General features: G+C 41.8%; 1 protein-coding gene across 13 annotated transcripts in view; it reads right to left on the reverse strand.

The window, feature by feature from the left end:
* LOC121859221 (protein sickie-like) overlaps positions 1-21,173 on the reverse strand; it is a gene marked incomplete at its 3' end in the record, with an annotated part of 132,844 nt that overhangs the window by 48,373 nt on the left and 63,298 nt on the right. For 12 of the 13 annotated variants that reach the window (XM_042355952.1, XM_042355950.1, XM_042355951.1 and 9 more), the window contains 2 exon segments: positions 17,643-17,846; positions 20,269-20,458. In XM_042355952.1, coding sequence (XP_042211886.1) covers positions 17,643-17,846; positions 20,269-20,458 — 394 coding nt within the window. 13 annotated transcript variants of the gene reach the window in all.

The following is a 21,173-nucleotide window of genomic DNA, read 5'->3' on the forward strand; positions in this document are numbered from 1 at the left end:
CCTGCTGTTTGTCGTAGTAACATTCTCTCTGTAGCTCACAAGAGCTCTCTTGTAAGTCACTGTTCTCGTAGGAAAACTTATAGGAAGGTTGCTGATCAGTTTTACTGGCCAGGTATGGGAGCGGATATTAGAGCTTTTTGTAGGAGTTGTGATCAGTGCCCACGTATGTCCGCCAAGGGTAGAGTCCGTCCTGTTCCACTTGAACCCTTACCCGTAGTTGCAGAACCATCTTCTCGGGTAGCCATAGATTTTGTTGGACGATTCTCACCTCCTTCCTCTAAGAAGCCTAAATTACATCAAGCTAATTTGTTAAAGCAATATAATTGCAGGACCCACATTGCTCGTGTCCTTGACGACGTCCCCAAGCTGGAGTTAGTCGAGGCACTACCCTGCAAGAGTGCCTGTGAAGTTCGGACGCCAGAGTCTGTTGATCTCGGTTGCCAGTTGCTGCCAACACCTGACGAGTTAGAAGAATCCTCTACGACTGGAAATAGGCCCAAACTTAAACTTGGACTGAAGTGGACCCCACGTGCAGTTCCTTGATACGGCCTTACGTTTTGGACATCAAGTTACCACCTATTCTTTTCTATGACCTTTCTTTATTGTGCAATGTGTATTTAAGCATTTGTTGTAAGATGATTATGCTTTGTGTACTAATCTTAAGTTTTAATCTACCTTACAGTAGATTTTTGTTGGGGGAGCAGTGTAAGGGCGGAAACGCTCCTCCGGCTAGTTACCGTTGCTAACTCGCTCGTTTGCTGGTGCAGACGACACTTGGGGTGGTTGGACGGAGGTGAGAACGGCAGCGACTATCACCGCCGCCGGCAGATTCAACCCAGCCGCCATACCGTCAGTATCTAGCTACCCTGCTGTCCGTCAAATTCTGGCTGTGATCTCATCATAGGTCCTGGACTCGTGGGCTGTGTTCCCAGACCTTCACCTATCAACTGCCAACTCTCTGGTCATCTACCACTACCGCATACCACGACCATCAGTTCATCACATTCCGTCGGTGCCCCGGTGTTCTCCTGCCTTTTCAAGACGTCGCTGAGTGTGGAGTCGAAGTGGACGTTTCGTTACCCTGAGTGTGCATCACCGTGTTCCAGAACCTTCCCCCAGGGCCACTGCCGTAGGAAATATTTGTTCATGGTTTGATTCTATAATTGTTTGATTCTATTAATTGCTGATTCCCCTGTGTTGTTCGATTCTATCAATTGTTGACTCCATTTAATTGTTTGAATCCATTAATTGCTGACTCCCATTATTTGTTTGATTCCTTTAAGTGTTTGCTTCCATTAATTGTTTGATTCCCGTAATTATTTGATGTTTGTTGAGTGGTGTCAGAGTTTTGTTATATTTTTATAGTAAAGAGATGTCAATCTCTAACGGTTGTTTGTTATTCCTCGGAAAACCATGGTCCTTGACTTTCCTTTATTAAGATCCTGATTAGCCTGGTAAGGGATTTCTATCCCTAAGTCCCAGGCCTTTACACCTGCTGACCTGCCAACCAATAACACGTGTACCTGCTGACCTGCCAACAAGCACCACGTGTATCTGCTGACCTGCCGCCATTGCGTACATGGCAGGCTGGGTCCGCTTCAGGCTGGGGCTGGATTTCTTTAATACTGGGCTCAATTCAGGCCTGGGGTGACGCAGGCTACCTCTGATGCAGGCCGAGCTTGACGCAGGCTACCTCTGATGCAGGCCGAGCTTGACGCATGCAGGCTGGGGTTAATTAAGGTGTTGTCGGGTGGTGACACAATAATAACAACACAGTCAACTTCACCTGTGGTAATACATAAACAAAGGAAGGAGGGAGGGGGAGAGAGAGAGAGAGAGAGAATAATCAACAATAATAAACAAACGAATAAAAATGGAATAAGCATAAAATCAAAATGTAGTCGTGGTTGAAGACGAGAGAAAGGAGAGATGATAAAAGACGAAGAGAATAGTACAAAAGAGATAAGAGTAGAGTGTCATGTGCAAGGGGGGAGGGGGGGTTCCTTCTGCCCTCCTTGTTTCCTTCCTTCCTTCAACCACTCTTCTCGTACCCCCCTTCACTCCTATCCCATTCACTCCCATCCTCCATTTCCCACACCTCCGTCTCTTCTGAAGTCGTTGTAGCATTTAGTAGTTGCAAGAAAAAAACAGACTAGTGTTGCATAGCGAAAGTTGATGCACAATCTCTCGCACAAACAGTACATAACGACTCGTACCATGTTTATATGGCCTTGGTGCTTATTATGAATGGATCGTAACCAGAACTATTACCAAACCTAACTTGACCTAACCATATATAACGTAATCATACCGAATATAACCTAACCTCACATGACACCACAACAATAATACTGTAAAATTAATTATTATATATCCCTTGTTTATACATATCTCATTCTAATATTAGTTTTATTTTGTTTTCATTTCATCATTATTAAAATTCCCATTGTGCCTCCCCTTCTCCTCTCCCCTTCACCTCACGCCCCGTCACTTCCCTATACACCGGAAATATCAACGGGTTTGTGTAACATTGTTAAAAGTTGTCACATAACTATTTGAACTGAGCTTTAATCACACACCTACCCACGTCATAGGACCGAGACTCATCAATGTATATACACAAATTTATATATATACACTGGCATATAGACACAAAATTTACATACACAGAAACATGCACAAATATTATACATACATGCATACATACACAAAAATTCAAAACACACACACACACATGTAAAACGCCCATTCCCAGCTAACGCGCACCACCACACCCCCCGTAGCCGCTTATTCCCTGCAATACGTCCAATACTAAACAACAATTTATATAACAAAATACACCCAAACACTACTGTATACCTCCCACCATCATACACGACTAGAAAATACTCCAACTACAGATGATACAAAATTATACAAAGAGTTACAGTATAAATCATTAGGTTAGGTTAGATTAGGTAGTTATGTATTTTTTTTTTACCAGGAAACGATAACTTGTATGAATTTGACGACTATACACTACAAAAAAACCACTCCAAATATAAACCATTACGGAATAAAAATTTTCATTCACAACAAACGGGATAAAATTATGAATTTTTTTTGGCCGGTATGTTTATTTTATTTTTTTCTTCATTTATCTGTTATTTATAATGTATATCATCATGGCACTACCAGCCCCCTCCCCCCCCCCCACACACACACAGAAACAAGCACACGAAGGCAGTGACAATGAGCACTGAAGGAGCACAATTGGCCCGTGATATGCTAATTACCGATAACAAAGAAGCTCCGACGTGGGGAGAGGTCAACTGTCTGGCCTCGACCTGTGCCACTGAAAGGTCAAAGGGTGAAGGAGGGAGGAGGAGGAGAGACTGTCGATAGAGAGGAGGGGAGGAAAGACGATCGAAGGAGAGGAGGAAAGAAGGTTAGAATAGAGGAGTAAAAAAAACTGATAAAGGGGAGAAGCAGAAAAGGCGATTGGAAGAGAGAAAGGAAACGGAGTATGTAAATTAAGGTCACATAGGTCGAAGTTGGTTGGTTAGAGAAAGTGAATAAGGAATAAGAGAGGTAAAGAAGAACAGGGGGAAGATAATTACGAGAGGACTGAAAATGGAATGTCATGATGGGAGGGAAGGAGGGGGAAGGAAGGAAGAATAAGAGTGGGGGAGTAAAGTAAAGAGGGGAGGGAGGGAGGGAGGGAAAGTCGATGAAAGAGGGAGGGAAGGGAAAAGAGAGAGGGAGGGATGGGGAAGGAAGTAAAAGAGGGAAGGAAGGACAGCTTTTATTGGGGTGCAATGGAGTGAGGGGACTTGCTAAGGCTTCACCAAAGTACACAACACTACGGGTTTGACCACCTCCCCTCTCACCTCTTCCACCTCCCCTCTTCCTCCACCTCCCCTTTCACCTCTTCCTCCCTATCTTAATCCACAATATTCTTCCTATTCCGTAACCTCCCACTTGCCATCACTTTCCCTTGCACGTCATTCTTTTCCACCACACGTCATTCTCTCCCCACCACACGTCATTCTCTTCCCCCAATAAATTACTACTACCTCCCCACTAACTAAAGAGAGATAGAGAGAGAGAGTATGTGTGTGTGTGTGTGTGTGGTTAGGGAGGATTACACTAGCTTAAATATGAATCACACACAATCAACCTCCAATGAAGTACCGCGTATGTGTGTGTGTGTGTGTGTGTGTGTGTGTTTAATTTTCCCCACCCGGTCAAATTAACTTTTTGAAAACTGTATTATTCTATTATCTGGGGGATTTAAGGGGATTTTTAGTTACCCCATTACTATATTATTTGGGGATGTTTAGTATTTTAAGTCAACTATTATTTTTAAACTTAGTTATTTATTACTTATTTCTATTTCGAGATACAATAACCCCTAATATTTGGGGTTTTTTCATTGTTCAATTCTCATCACGCCGTGTCCGTGTGTTGTTCATAAGATAAACTCTTCTAGTCCTGTAGTTGCTAAGGTTAGGTTAGGTTAGGTTAGGTTAGTCGGGACGTTGGTTAATCCATTACAGAAATCCGGTTAAGCAAACATCCGAATAACTAAGTCCTGGATAACCGAACACTATATCGTGTCCCGGATAACTGAACACTGGCAAACAATCCATCCCGAAAAATCTAACACCCGCAAGCCACCCATCCTGGATAACCGAACACACTAACCATGCTCCGGATAAGCGAAAATTCTATTATCCGTGCCCTAGATAACCGAACATTTTATTACCCATGTCCTGGATAACCACAAAGCCGTAAAACAATCATCCCCGGATAACTGAAGTATGGCGACCGTCCAACCTGAGTGGTAATTTCACACGAGCTTTGAAGAGCAATTTTTCCGGAGGCGCCTCATGTTGTCAAAGAGGGCACAATCTCTCTTCTCTCTCTCTCTCTCTCCTGGCTCTCTGTCTGCCTTACTTCCAGCGGTCTCTCACACTTCCGGCTTTTTCTCTCTCACACTTCCGGCTGTCTCTTTCTCTCTCACACTTCAGGCTGTCTTTCTCTCACTTCCCCCGGCTCTCCCTGACTCAAGAAAGGTGTGGTGTGTGCGTCTTCTGGCAGCAGTTCCAGCTTCCCTCGCCAGGAGCCAAAACGTTTCATCCATTATCAAAAAAAGAATAAAAGAACCGAAGGCAATTTTCTTTTATATAACGTAATGGTCATATAAAATTGACAGTCATTTCTTAAAAAAGTGACGGCCATAGCTTCTAAGTGACGGTCAATTGTGCTAAAGTGACGGTCAGGTCTTATAAGTGACGGTCAACTGTGTTAAAAGTGGCGGCCATATCTTATATAAATACTGAATCAGTCATTATCCTGGAAGGTGACGAGTGGCCACCAGGTCAAGACAACTCACACCATTACAAGAATCTGTTTACGTCAGGTCACGAGGGCGTCTTCCGGGTGTGTATGTCTGTATGATGGAAACAATATCACAACACTCCATTAAAATATTGTAAAATAAAATAAGTCACGGAGTTAAAATATTTTGCCTCGCTTCTTAATAATACGTAAATCATATTCTCCATTAATAGGATATAAGAGAGAGGATCAGGTTGACGGTAACCTCAATGGTATTTCAAAGCCACTCTGGCCATAACATTTGTGTAGTCGGTTAAATGAGGGATTTAAATTTAACGCAGGAAGCATGAAGGCTCCACCACTTAGCCTTTTGAAGTATGGAGGCTCGCCACGCTAGCCTGAAGACTCGTGTACATGATAATAACATCAACAAACTCTCTCAAGGGTTCACACACACTCCAGGAAGAAGCAAATTCCACAACCCACTAAGAAACTTCCACAGCCGCTCTCCAAGACCTTGTTAACACATAATGAGGAGAAAGTTACAATAATTTACACGAAATATAAAAATCTTCCAACATTTTATCGTCAGCAAACAAAGGAAACTAGTAAAATGATTCCTGACATTAACTTGACACACGGAAGCGACAAACAGTCACGCTGACATGACATGCGGAGACAGTGTCGGAGGCAGACGTTGAGATCTTACAAGATAAACTATCTCACACATGGAATTATTTCTTCGAATTTTCGATGACTTTTCAAATATATATATTTTTACGAGATTCCATAAATTTTCACGCCTCGAAAAATTGTCAGTGGCATTCATCTGATTTCCTTCCAAGAAAAAAAGAAGATATTTCCGGTATGTCTTGACTTCAGGATTCCCAGAACCAATAAGAACAGCGCACCAAGAGACAACTCTCCATAATGAAAATATCCCGACACAGTGAAGACATGTGCGGGAAGACGTGAGAGCGTGAACTATGTCAACACAATAACACACGTAAGAATAACCACAACACTACCTGGTCAACACACACACGACCATAACACACCCTACCCTCAACACACCCCTGTCACCACCACCACCACCTTGTAAAACTGATTACACGAACAAATACAATGAAAACAAATACATCACCTCAACACATCACAAACAACCACAATACCAGCAGCAACAACAAAAACCATAACACTCTCCTGACAACACACTTTACCCTCAACACACCCACTACCTCACCAGTCCTGGACAAATACACTCAACACGCCACACCACCTCAATACATCACAAATACCACAATACCTGTAGCAACAACAAGAGCAAACAGCCGCCAAGAGTGGTCCCCTCCTGCCAGACTTCCAAACACGGCAGCAAATACGCTCGCAACGTCAAAACTTCGTCCGATAAATAAGAGTAAGTCCAGTGAGGCTTTGGGACCCAAAAATAGTAAGGACTCGCCACAAAAAAATAAAAATAAAATAAAATAAATAACAGAAGGAACTCGCTCAGCCAAGTGCTTCCCGGATCAACCAACAAATTCCCTGATCAGAGTCGCACTTCCTGGAGTACCAACTGGCAAGTTCTATTTACAGCTACAGAAGCATTGAAAAAGTGAGTGGGTCCCAAGGTCCCATAGGCATGACTCCCCGTAAGGAACAGTGTGGATACAGCACACTATATAAAGCCTTCGGTACACAAGGAGGCAGCATGGCAGGTACTGCACTCGACCGCATTCACTTCCCAAGTTGTAAACTTAGGTACCCATTTACAGCTGGGTAAACTGGGAGCGACCGGGGATCAACCACCTAGCTCTGGAACAGAAGGCGAGCTCTGTATCTGACTGAGTTATTATACCCAGACAAATAAGAAAGATGAAGAGATAAAATTTAGCAACCACTTTGTATCTCTGTTTTCGGAACTCATAGCCTCAGGACACACTTCGCGCGGTGGGGGGGGACAAAAACCAGCAACAGCCATTACCACCGGGTGACGTCATGACAAGTGTGGATCGATGTTAGCATTACTCTACTTAGCGGGACGTTCATCAATCATTCATTAAGGTGGAATATAGCCAGGGAAGATCAATATCCCTGGAGCAACACGCACACCAGTTGTGACCAACACCCTGAAAATCACATCTCACGGCCGGTGTGCCCAGAGTCGTGTCTTTTGCCCCTGGCGTGAAGTGGCGAACAAACTCGAGTTGAACTAAGAACTATTAATACCAGGCTGTAGTTTATACACGTTTTTAAACTCCTTTAACTAGTATTAAAAGTTTATTTCCGGTTTTACAGTAAGTCAGGATATTCAGTTTTCACACACACACAAAAGCAACGATACACCCTGTATTCTTAAAACTCCACCGGAAAATAACTTACATAATTTTTCATATTTCAACAAACTCGAACAAACGACATTAAGGTAAATTTATTTAAAACTAACTACAACTGCAGTTTTGACGTTGATTTCGATATAACCTGACCTCGATTATTTTCCAGACAATCTTACCCAACAAGGCAATCAATCGTTTATTTATTTCTTAACGATTACAAGTCAAAAAGCACTCCATCATTTTAATCATCCCGTGTACAAGAACAGAGCCTAACCCGTCAGGAGTGGTATATCTCTCCACTCACCCTATGGTCGAGATTTCTGTGGCGTGGCCACTGGTGGTCGACATAATGGTGTCTCCGTAAATTTAGTTCCTCTTGCCTTAACACACCAGTCCGCTCAGTGGGTGTCCTCCAGCAATCATGTTCCCACTCCATAGTCGGAGGTCGTTCCTCCCACGTCTACAAAGGCGGGTTAGTTTACACCTTTCAATGTCGTGACCAGCCATAAATTACGTTTATGAACTCAGTACAAGAACGATAGAGCTTTATGGTGGTTTGTACTTGTGGTGTTTGTGTGTGTGATATTCACCAGGTATAGAGTTATGGCCACTGGGGACAGGTGTGGTGTGAGCCGGCGTCTGTCACTGACACATGTGGGGTACGCGTGGCGAGGGAAGGGGTGGCCAGCTGTTCATCGCCTCACCATACGACGCGAATTTACTTACATATTCACCTTGGGGACTTTACTCCCCTCCCCAACTCCCGGGGATGGACACCGGGCTAAATAAGTGATGTGGGTATGTACATGTCGTTTAATATAATCAGGATGCATAAATTACACATTGCCAGAATATAAGACACCTCAGCTTATTCCACCTTAGAACATAAGAAAATAAGGAGTCTGCAATAGGCCGGTTGGCCTGTGCATGGCAGCTCCTGTCGAGAGTTACTACCACTCTCTATCATCCATGAATCTATCCAGCATCCTTTTAAAACTTTCCAGCCTAAAGCAAACCTAACCTACCAGGTAGCGTTAGGGTGGCTAGTCGGCGGGTCACACTAGCTATTTGTCTAGTCTGCAGGTGACTCCAAAAATAAATTAATGAGTTCCGTTAACTTGTTTCTGCCGCGGATAAATGTAACCCGACGCTCACTGTCACATGACCTAACACAATACAACACACAACTCTGCGTCTCCGTCATGTCACACCCAGCACACTGACCTGCGGTGTTTACTAGCCTCTGCCACGCTCGCCTGCCAATTTCCTAAGTTAAACAATACACCGATCGTAAAAGAATAACCAAGGCTGATGAAATGTAAATATTCCATCAGATTCAAAGAGGAAAGTAAATATCCACCAACTTGGAGGACAAAAAACATTTGTTAAAATAAATAAATACAAGTGTCGTGTAACAGGAAAGCCTTACAACTGTACAAAACATTTACGCTGCTAAAAGAATAAAAATCGATACAGAACACACGTAAATGTCAAATGTAATTGGCGCATCTGCTCGGTATCGCGAGGCAAGGGAGGCGCTGGGGAGATTAAGGCAGATGTTATCTCCCCAACAGCAAATCCCCCCCCCCCCTCCCCAGTGAGCGGACGTCCCTTCTCCCCGCCCTTCCCCCTCCCTCGCTTCCTAGCCAGTGCCTCCTTCCTCCCCTCCTCTCTTCCCAGCCAGTCAGCTGACACACCAGATGGCCCGATAACACGGCTCTGGACCAGCTCAGGCCAGGTCAGCTGACACTATCAATACGGCCACATCCACACTAACATAACGCTACCTGTGTTTTCTTCAACCCAGTAACAAACTTCCCACTACTACAAAATTTAATATTAATCATGAAATATTATTTTTACACCTGTATATAATAAGTAGGTCTGTTTTTTTAATTAACCCCACAATGACCGTGACGTCAAGATGGGGTTGCCAGTTACTACCACAACTACCAATACACAATTTAAAAATAAAAATAAAAAATCATAAACAATATAACGACAGTAAGCTTGAAAAATTGGTTTAAGTATTAATTCATCCAGAAATAAACCACCAAAAAACAATTTATGGAAGCAATCGCAGCTCCCACATCATCCATTACAATTCAAATTTTAAAGTTCCCAGAGGCCACAGTCATATCACAACTACACCCACAGTGAATTTCTTTGACCGCTTACATTTATATTTATCATCTTTATCACTGTAACTTTCCAACCTTCAAAGAATTTAGTTTAGAAACATTATTATAAACTATTAGTAGAGTGATCGTATGCAATCATTTCTGCATAAAAGAAATAACTTAAACTTCTCAAATGTAATAAATTTCTAAGAGGAATACGATTTTAAACATTTCGACATAATCCATTTTTCCATGATTATTTCAAGCTAAAGAATGTTAATCTGAAGAAACATAAATAATTAATGGTGATAACTTCAAGAATTATAATATATCTTTTCTGCATTTTATTTTTTTCGGCCTTCAAAGACCATTTGCTGCACAAACATTTTTTAAATTCTTCCGAAGTATTTTTTTTACATTAATACCGTATATCTTTACCAGTTAACTATTTCCTCTACTAATTAACTATTTTCTTTACCAGTTATTTTTTTATTTACCAAACACATTTTTTTCCCTCAAAGGAAATTTCCCCTCTCAGCCGCCCGCCTCACCATGCTAGGTCACCCCGGCAACCTGGCCAACAATGACTCACTGTACACTTGTGTCACCATCAAGGTTATTTATGTGGTCACAAGGACGGCCGCCACGGTGCCACCTGAGAGCGAGGAGACTGACCCACGCCCATAATAAACTGCAGGGATTTTTTTTTTTTAATCCCGAGCCGAGATTATTCCTGGGAATCTATTTTATTTATTTTTTTCTGCGTGCTGGTATGTATGTATGAACGTAACGAGAATCGGTATGTAGTAAAAGTGGCTGTGTTTGTGCAGCAAGGCTATCGTCCACCAGGCACCAGATACTGCCTAGACCATCACGTGACACCATAAGGCCAACCTATAACTAGACCAACTGAGGGAAGGAAGGTGAGCTGCACGTTATTTACCAATTTATTACATCAATCACAATTTCAGTGAGGTCAAGAATGTTACTTCCGCAATGTAGCTGCAAAATATATACTGTACCTCGATTACAGATTTCAAAATTGGAGCGAATCTCAATCAATATAACACAACTGCGTTGTAAACATTTCAAACCAAGTTATTTATACTTTCAAATGTTTATTTTGTGATAATACACGAAAAAATGAGAACTGTACATGCAAATAAGTATAAAAGATGTAAGAAATAAATATTAAATAATATAGAAATAATATAAAGGCAATTTTACCAAAAGTCAGGTTTTGCGAAGAAGAAATTCCAAATTGATCGGAATTGAAGTTTTGAAATTAGTTCCATTAAAATACCATTTTAATGTCCGTTTTCATTTTAAAGACACTATGAATGTTTTACTGCAGCAGCAGACAGCTGGGGGCGGTGCATGGCAAAGCGAACACGACATATTCCACAAATGGCGAAAAAAAAAGGACAAAAGTTTTGCGCCAGTTACCCCTGAATTGCCTTAATTTTCTCCTGAGTGCATCAATGGCTTGGCATTATTACCAACCATTTCTCGGTAATCGGTGGATGGTATGCTCTAATTTATTTAATCCTTTCTTTATTCTTGTTTTATTTTATGTGTTGGAATGAGCGTTGGCATATCCCTATGTGAGCAACAGCAAATACAATTTAGCCCACTATTAAAGGCTGTTATTTTTTCTTTAAAAAATTAAACACTCGTCTTCTCAACATCTTACTCTTAGTGTTGATTACAGCTTCGTGTTTTTTATTCATAAATAGACTCATTTTTAAAATTATGAGCGGCAACATAACGAAGGTCAACTTTGAAACTGTTACATAATGCACTCACACAAACACTGACTTCCTCCCTCTCCCCCTGTTCATCACGTGTCCCTCTAGGGTTCACACATAAATAATAACACCGGTTGTCATATATATATATATATATATATATATATATATATATATATATATATATATATATATATATATATATATATATATATATTGTTTAACACTAATAATTTAATACGATTATTGTTACTAAAACTTTCCTTAGCAATGAGTGAAGACTTAACAGAAACACTAGTGATATTTCATTATATAGAAAACATTGTACACATAAAACAGAATCAGTCCCAATTATTTCTAACCTCCGACAGCCGCATAAAAGCCTCAGTAACATAAGAACCAAACATTTAACAAAACTTAAGAATATCTCTTATTGTATTAAACAGATAATAAATAATATTGATTTTGCCTTACACTAACACGGCCACCAAGCCCCGCACTATCACTGAACCAGATGTAAGCGAAATAAAAACAACAATAACCTGTCCCTTAAGGTGAACAATATGCTCCTCACGCCCACCTCACCTGGCGTATGAAAACTCGAACGGGAAGCCTGTGCGAAGGCGAGGAATCCTGCAGTACGTCCAACTAACCTGGCGCGCACCACGGCTTAACCTGACTTGACCCCAATCCCTCCTAACACCCACCTGATGGCACTGACCTTTTGCACGGCAGCGGCTTCCCACACAGGCCTATCTAATATGCAGAGAACTTGTCACCGCGCCGCTGAACCAACGACACAACCCTGCTTCTGCTGCCAGGGGAAGACGACGCCCAGTGCCGCCACCTGCCAACTCGAGGCCTACACATACTGAACTTCTTGACATATTTCGCACGCGATATTTTTACCCTACCAGTTACGAGACACAATTTCTAAGTTGTTTAAGTTATCATGTTTCTGCCTATGTTTATATGAGACAGATAGAAGTGTTCTCACATCCCAAGCCAGGTAGAACAATATTTACGTGCGATTGTTTACGTATCCAGGAAGAGCGGCTTTTTACAGATGAAACTATTTCCACCACACGATATGCAGCTCTAAGCTCGCGACAACTACAGTGCAATCAACATGCACGTAACCAGCGCGTCCGTAGAGTAACTTGTTTTTTTATCAAAGCTTTGCCATTTGTTTTTAATTTGCCCCGTTACTGCCACAACACTGGACACTTTATTTTCTTCATAACTACTAGCCTCTTAAACATATTTCTGAATACTGACTAATTATCAATATGTACTTGTAATTGTTAATAAATTTTCTCTATGTCCTGCCGTCAAGAATCAAACCTTTATTGAACTTAAATTAACTAAATTATGGAAACATTTTAATATATCAGCCAATATACAGTGACGTCATATAGAAAACTTTCATTACAAATTTCAATATTTACGATGCTGTCAAGTGTCCCGGTCAACACGGCTTGTTCAACATGTTCCTCGCTACATATTCCTGACAGTGTGGCGTCAGTGGAGGAAGCGTGCCACTTACTTTCTTGGTGTGAAGCCTCTTATTCACGCCGATGTCATGTCTGGCTTGGTTTAGTGAGTATGAATAAATACTTAGATGGAAGGAGCCTCCCTAACCTAACCTACCCATACTCCAACTTAAACCTAACCTACTACCCTTCAGATAGTCTAACTTAACCTAACCAAACTCGGTTATAGCTAAAACATTTGGGTGGAAATTTAAGAATTCTTTAAGTCCTTCCAGTCCAGCTCACCCAACGAACATTATTTTACCGGAAACATAACTACAAGAAGTGCAGCTTGATTCCCTATACTTAAGACAGTCAACCTTGTTCAAAATGACGATCATAAACTCATTAGAAGATGTTAAAAGATGTGTCAGAAAGTTGATCTCATTAAAGAGTTTATTAAAGTTGGGGGTTTGGGCCAATTAGTGGGGAATTTGGAGAGGGGGGAGGGGGTGTTAGTACAGCATATTTGTGTTTCTCTTGCGTACATGGTGTTACTTAGTGTACATGATGGTGTTAGTGTACATGATGGTGTTACCTAGTGTACATGATGGTGTTACCTAGTGTACATGATGGTGTTACCTAGTGTACATGATGGTGTTACTTAGTGTACATAATGGTGTTACCTAGTGTACACGATGTCACCACCCTCAGCCCATCACTTACCCACCCCACCATCTCCCTCCCCTAACCTCCATTCCTCTCTCCCCACTCTTTCTCCTCCTTCATTCACCCTCTTTACCTCCCCCACCCACCACTCTGTTCTTTCTCTCACCCACTCCACCTATCTACTCCTAACCAAGCCCACTCCAGGTCACCTCTCCCTCCCCCCTCATCTAAATTCCCACTCACCCCCACTTCGCAGCCACGTCATGACCGCGCCCTGTTCCCCCTCTTCATAACCCCCCCTCCCCTCCCCCACGTCAGGCGGCCGCGACCACCATCCGATTCACACGCCCCACACGCCCACAAATTGAGAGATAGTAGGGATGACTTCCTTATTCCCCCTCGCGTCAAATGAGTGTATTGCGGCCCTCTAGCAATGGTGAAGGGAGGGGAGAGGGTGATGGGGGAGAGGGTGATGGGGAGGGGAGGTAGAAACGAGGAGACGGATATAAGAATAGGGGATAAGGTAGGAGAGGAGGGAGGTAGGTGTAGAGGAGAGGACAGAGGGGTGATAATGATGTCCAGTAGGGGTGACAGGAGGGGTGAAGGAGAGAGTGACCTACATACCCCATGACAGACGAGAGCAACAGCCTCCACGAGGGGTGAAAACACGACCTTGGAGGACCACCTGAAGATTAGGCACACCCAACTTATTTCACCCAATGATTAAATAATTAAACACCTAAACGCTACCTGGGGGAAGGGAGGGAGGAGGGGAATTCGTACGAATCTTTAGGTTAGGTTAGGTTAGGTTAGGTTAGGTTAGGTTAGGTTAGGTTATGAGAATCTGGACTGAAGATACGAGAGAGGGGGACTTATGACGTACTCAACATAAAACAATAACATCACCACCAAGGAGAGAACGAAGATAAAACATGTTAAACCTCAATGTTCTACTAAAAACCAGGTTTGTATTACACCAAGGACAGTTTTGTTTTTAACTCTCCCAGACACGACAATGTGTTTAAAATGTTGCTTTTAATTTCCATGTTTAATGTTTGTAAATTACCTGACCCATACAAAGTCCTATCCTCCCTCTCTACCAGGCATCTCACCATCATCCCTCCCTTCCTATCCTCCTCTCCCCTTCCTCCCCTCCCGTCCCCCTTCCTATCCTCCTCTCCCCCATTCTATTTTCCAGTTAAGTTTCGACCCTTCCCCTCTCATCCCTCTACCTTGTCGTACACATTCACACATCCGTACATACACTTCGCATATACAGTAACACGCACTTACAAAAGACACTTTGGTATGTGTTAGTGAATCCATTATACTGTCAGTGTACACACAATCATTTACACACACACATGATCTACGCACACGATAAGGTTTACGTACAGTACACGAGGCTTTACTTACACGATAATGGTCTACGCACACGAAACCTTACTTACAAACGCATATAATACTCTGATAATTGACCCTATATAAGTACACGACAGTACGCACATAACACAAATTTACGTACACGACTGTTTATACAAAGGGCCCTCCCTACGCACACGACATTTCACGTAAAGTACTGCTTACTCACCAGCCAATCAATAAACAAGGCTTGTAAACAGACGGGAGTGGGGGAGTGGGGGGGAGAAGAGGCGGGGGAGAAGGGGAGGAAGGGGATGAGAAAGGAGGAGGGGGGAGGGAGAAGGGAGGAGGAGGAAGGGGAAGAGAAGAAGTGGGAACAAACAAGGAGGAGGTTGTTTGGTAGTTACCTGCGAACCGTGAACCATCAACAAGAGGAGGGAGCATTCACCTTTCATCTGGGTTCATTACCTCGCTTATACCTCCCTCCAGGTAAACATCGCTATGTCGCTAAACTTCTGCTCTGTTACATCACATCTCTGCTGCTAAACTACTCTATAGCTAAACTACTACTTTGTTATATCGCTAAACTGTTACTTCGTTACATCGGTAAACTGCTACTTTGTTACATCGCTAAACTGCTACTGTGTTACATCGCTAAACTGCTACTGTGTTACATCGCTAAACTGCTACTTTGTTACATCGCTAAACTGCTACTGTGTTACATCGCTAAACTGCTACTGTGTTACATCGCTAAACTGCTACTTTGTTCGTTTATAACAACACTAAATCAGGCCCTGCAACACAGCTGAACTGCTCGACCGCTACAGTAGCTTAATGGTCGTAGGATCAGGAAAAAACACACGGCCTGGAAGTGCGGGAAGTAGTGCCGTTAGTGCTGCGTTAGTATGCAAGGCTGACGAGTGGTCAAATGGGCCCCAGTTCAAACACGCCCCAGGTCCAATAGGCCCCGAAATTTAACCAAATCCTCACCACCAGGATTAGGGCAAACTCCCAATGGGGTGCCAATCCTTACAGACCCGAGTCTTAATTTAATGAATGAGCGAATGGAGAATTTGCACAAAAATGCATATAAAGCCATTATTTTTTTAATTTAGGTGAAATTGAAGTGCAGAGGAATGAATATGCGAGGGACAGAGCGGCCCTGGGGTATGAATGTACAGTACGTCGTAGGTGAGGCGAGGGGAATCCCCTTCCACGGCTCCTCCAGCCAACCCTAGTGAGCGTGACGTCATCACTCAAGTACCAGGGTTGTGACACACCTATAAGTCCCCTCACCTGCCCGAGGCACACTACACACACTACCATCACAACACCAAAACTAATTATGATGATGTCAGCTTTATTGCCCATGAGTCAATTTTTCGGTAAACCTTGTTCATCGCTTGTTGAACCCGAACACGCAACAGTATTTACTCGTGTGTGATTAATTTGCTCATAACTTTATCAAATCTGACCACAACAACAGTACCAATTTTTATTTAAACCTGACCAATACACCAGAAGATCAGTTAACTGTGTGTGTAAATGTTTATTAAATCTAGTCTACCATTTTTGTTGTGTGTATGTGCGCGTGTCGTTACTCTACATTCCGATAATTTCGACGTCCAATTCTGGCACTAATGAGAAAACTTGAAGGCTGGGTTGCGTAACCATTGTTAAGGGAGGCAGGATCTCCGCCCGGCCAAACTTCCTCTACCCTGAGCCGTCACACACAGCAACTCGCACACGTTTTCACTTCTTCACAATAGAAATCTGACGTCTGGGAGGTAGATGTTCCTGCAACCTCCGAGTCACTTAACACCTACTAAACGTCTATTACATTCATGGTTACCTTCTAACACCACAATATGCACCATTAACACCACCAAACATTACGCGGAGTTATTACCCACAACAGATCCCTTACAGTACACGACGCCCTAGAAACTACCCACCATCACCAGTATTGTTAAACTCGCCACACGCACAAGTTGCCTGTAAAACTGGTGTCAGGTTTTGCCCTTGTCTCCTGCGTGCTGGTAACCTGAAACCGTGTAGTTAACACCTCAAGAAAAAAAAAAAACACACACACACACACACACACCTAACACCCCTGGTCACGGGCAAGCCATGAGAACACCACAACCAGGCAGGTGTGGGGTGTGGGGTTAAAAACATTAGTTCACTAGCTACTGTCTACACTAAGTATATAAGAAATGGTGATATTTTTTTTTCACTCAACACTCGGGGAAACTCGCTACAAAAAGCTTTGGTCACATAAATTCATATGACACTTCACTCGAGACAAGTTGTGTTCGGGACTGTAATTCTGGGTTGGAATAGGAAGCATTCTATAAGCGTTTACCCGTCCCTTACACCTTCGACATTCTGAGTAAAACATATGGTACAGGTATTTCATAACTAGCCAGGTAAATCCTCCTCATAAAGGCGATCTATTGACCTTCATAACAAGCCTTTACAGAAGCAAATCTAAGCTCTAAAGTCACAACACACCGGAGAGGAACTGTAAAAGTCACGGGTTAGTTGAGGCCACACACACACACACACACGAGGTGAGGGAGGGTCCACCCGCATGCTACCTCCAACACTCACCGCCTTCTGCCTCGCGTCTCTGTTGGAGTTACTGCTGGTATGTTCTCATCACCAAATATATCATCCTCCTCCTCTTCTTCTTCTCCTTCATCTTTAACATCTTCGTCTAAATAGTCGTCTTCGTCAAAGTGTCTAGGCTCTGACGAAATGGTGGAAGGAGAGAGAGAGGAAATCTCCATCTCGTTTTCTGTTCCATTACTTCTGCTTTATACGACAGAAAATGGGAAGAGTGGAAAGTAAAAATACAAAGAGAGACAAGAAGAAGTTATAAATATATAATCAACAGTACTTAAGGTAGATAATTAAAACAATAAGTCATGCACTTGAAGGAGGAAATGTTATTCAAGAACAAGTGACAGAAAACTTATTGCTAGTTAAAAGTGCACTCATTAACATTTCTAAGAGGAGAAAGCAAAGAAAAAGCAAAAATAATATTTCCACTAAATTTATACATAAAAATTTAGATCACTTTAAGATTAGCCCCTAGATTATTTCCCTGATGATTTAACACCCTAAAGCTACTGAAACTGGAAGGGTTAGGTTAGGTTAAGTTAGGTAAGCATTAGGTTAGGTTTGATTAAGCAATGGGGGTGGTTAATCTTAAGGTGAAACATGTCTAGAGGCTAATCATCAGGTGATCCCACATAAATACACAATATACAGAGACTCATCCGCTATACAGAACTCGTGCAGCAGTATGGGAGGCACACGACACACCTCCGCCACAACCTTGCACTTCAAACAATAACCTCATATGACAGGGTGCGTGAACAGTGTATTGCCAACTGAAGGCAATCAATGTATCAGTCACCCTAAACACGGGTATATGTTTTGTTATTCTCTCTATGTGTGTGTGTGTGTGTGTGTGTGTGTGTGTGTGTGTGTGTGTGTGTGTGTGTGTGTGTGTGTGTGTGTGTGTGTGTGTGGAGGACCAAACTACTCTCTTAAGTATTACTGAATCATGCATTCGCTCCTGTATGACCAGTATACAGCAGGGGAGCCGGGCACACCCTCCCCCGCCCTCCCAGGATAAAGCTATCTGCCCCCAATGCTAGGGTGGCGTCTGTCTCCCTGTGAAATATTCCCACCAAGTTCAGGTCACAGTCCCTCTCCACTAGGCTGGGGGGAGAGGAATAGTTTGACAGACAGACGAACACATTGACATGCAGTAACACACCACCCTCGTCCACCTTTCCTATGTTGGTGCATGAGATGTGTTTAATGGCTTTCAAACCATGGCGTAAATGTTTATATTCATGGCTGCCTGACAGAAACATCACACTGGTAAATATGATATAACTTTTATCTGCTGTGTTTGAACCACCGTTTTTCTCTCCCCCTCTATTATACCTATACAAAAATGCCAGAAAATTCTAAACAGAGTATGGCGAGTCATTATGTCTTGTTTTATCTTTCAAATTTGTAGTTTAATTACTAACGTGTTTTCTGACAATTTACACGTTTCTTATATATAAACCTAATCTAGTGACTCCAACATGTCTGGTCAGCAAGAAAAACAAAAGACTGCTGCACTGCTAAAAGAAATCAGATATAAACTGTGAAGCCATGAGTCATGAGTGGTGTACCGGGCCCACACCCAAATCAATAGTGGGTGGCCGTTTTCTCTCACACACACACCTGACAACACAGAGAATGTACATGACACGAGGACTAACAAAATATGGAGACTGGCTAGTAAACACGTCATCGGCTCTCATTATTTACCAGACAACCGGATATGTATGACGTAACTTCTTATGACAGCAGACACGACCCAACTAGACTTAATTTATCTAAACTAACCAAACAATTTTAGGATAAGTCTGGCTTGTACTCTATGGTGTAAATTGCTTCTGCTCTACACACAGATTCTATGATCAAATCAGCCAAATGAGTGAGAAGGCCGTGTATTTTCTCAATAGATTATACCCATGTATACTGAACTGAGAGCTAGACCCGGTAAGCTATCACTTCCATATCATAAAACGTTATCATAAATTACTTTTAAAATCATTCATGCTAAATTAAGATTATTGTATTTGTGAACATTGAAACTGAACTTTTGACACACCGTATATTGCACGTGACGACAATAAACACATTATGACCCCTAACTAATATACTGCTGTACTTGTGAATAAAGTATTACTGAAGACGATCATCAATGTAAATTCATCTATAAATAAAATTAATATGTTTTCAATGTTGATTCGTTGCATATTTAATATCGTGTTCAATGCAGCATTGATGTAAATGATATAAAAATAGTTGTATAGTGGACGATATCATTGTCCGTACACAAATGAGTCGTCAAATTAAAAGAACTTGCAAGTAAACAACTCAACTGGTTAGATGTTTTCACCGACTCATTATTCCAACAACACCTTTTTCTGGTTACATTTCTAAATGTTTGTTTCAAGCTTTATATAATGTACAAACGTATTTTTCGGGAGAGAATAGAAACTGTTTTGTTTTATAAATGCAAACGTGCTGCACTTTCCATTCATAAATCATTCTTATTCCTGCTCCTACACAGCAAGAACATTTCCACGCACACAATCACATACATACATACATACGTACACACAAAAATAACACCCAAGACATGCAAAGGTGCCCAACTTACCTGTCGTCTTGAATGAAGTGCTGCACTTTGTTCATGCTCTCGTGCACCTGCCTCATGCCTTCCTTGAAGCGCTGGTTGAGGCGGTGGGCGTAGAGCGAGGCGCCGCCCTCACTCAGGTACCCGTCCAGATCTGACGAGTTACCCGACTTGTACCCAACATTACGCAGCACATCCCCGTCCGACATGTAGCCTGTACCACCCCGGGGAGAACAACAGTCAAGTTATTACCTTTAACATATATAATGTTTAATAACAATTAAACCAAAACAATAGAATAGTTACCATCATTAACATTCTTTATAATAATAATATTACCGTAACAATGATAATAATAATAATATCAATAATTGTTTGTACTGTGTAAAATCTTCAACAGTGAATCAACAGAAAGAAGTTACTATAATCAACATACTGAATAAATACAAACTACCAGTCACATTGTATAGAGTATAGATGAAAGATAAAACTAAGTTATTATAATTATAAAAATATACAGAAAAATGTTCATAAAAAACAACATTAATTCTGTAGTTAATTATTTGCAGGTGAAAACAGAAGGTCATTACCATTAAGTTAATCTACAACAATAATTACAACACCCGACCATTAACAACCAGTATCTACAAACACCAATTCCACAACTAATGACTCACCCGTGGAGAAAAAAGGCCATTATAATAAATTACTATAGCGTATAAAAACCGAACTGAAATTAACACCGATACAGGTTTAATTCAATGTCTAATTATCTGCAGGTGAGGAAATAGGTCGTGGGTATTATTATACGTGGTCACAAAAAGAGCCCACACCACATTAATAATTACAGAACAGTGTAATAGAATAAAAATATATAAAAGTATAAAAGTTAATAAATACTGTATATGAAATAACGTAAAAGAACAAAT

The sequence above is a fragment of the Homarus americanus genome, unplaced genomic scaffold (assembly GCF_018991925.1).
Source record: "Homarus americanus isolate GMGI-L3 unplaced genomic scaffold, GMGI_Hamer_2.0 scaffold47521, whole genome shotgun sequence".
NCBI classification, from domain to species: domain Eukaryota; kingdom Metazoa; phylum Arthropoda; class Malacostraca; order Decapoda; family Nephropidae; genus Homarus; species Homarus americanus.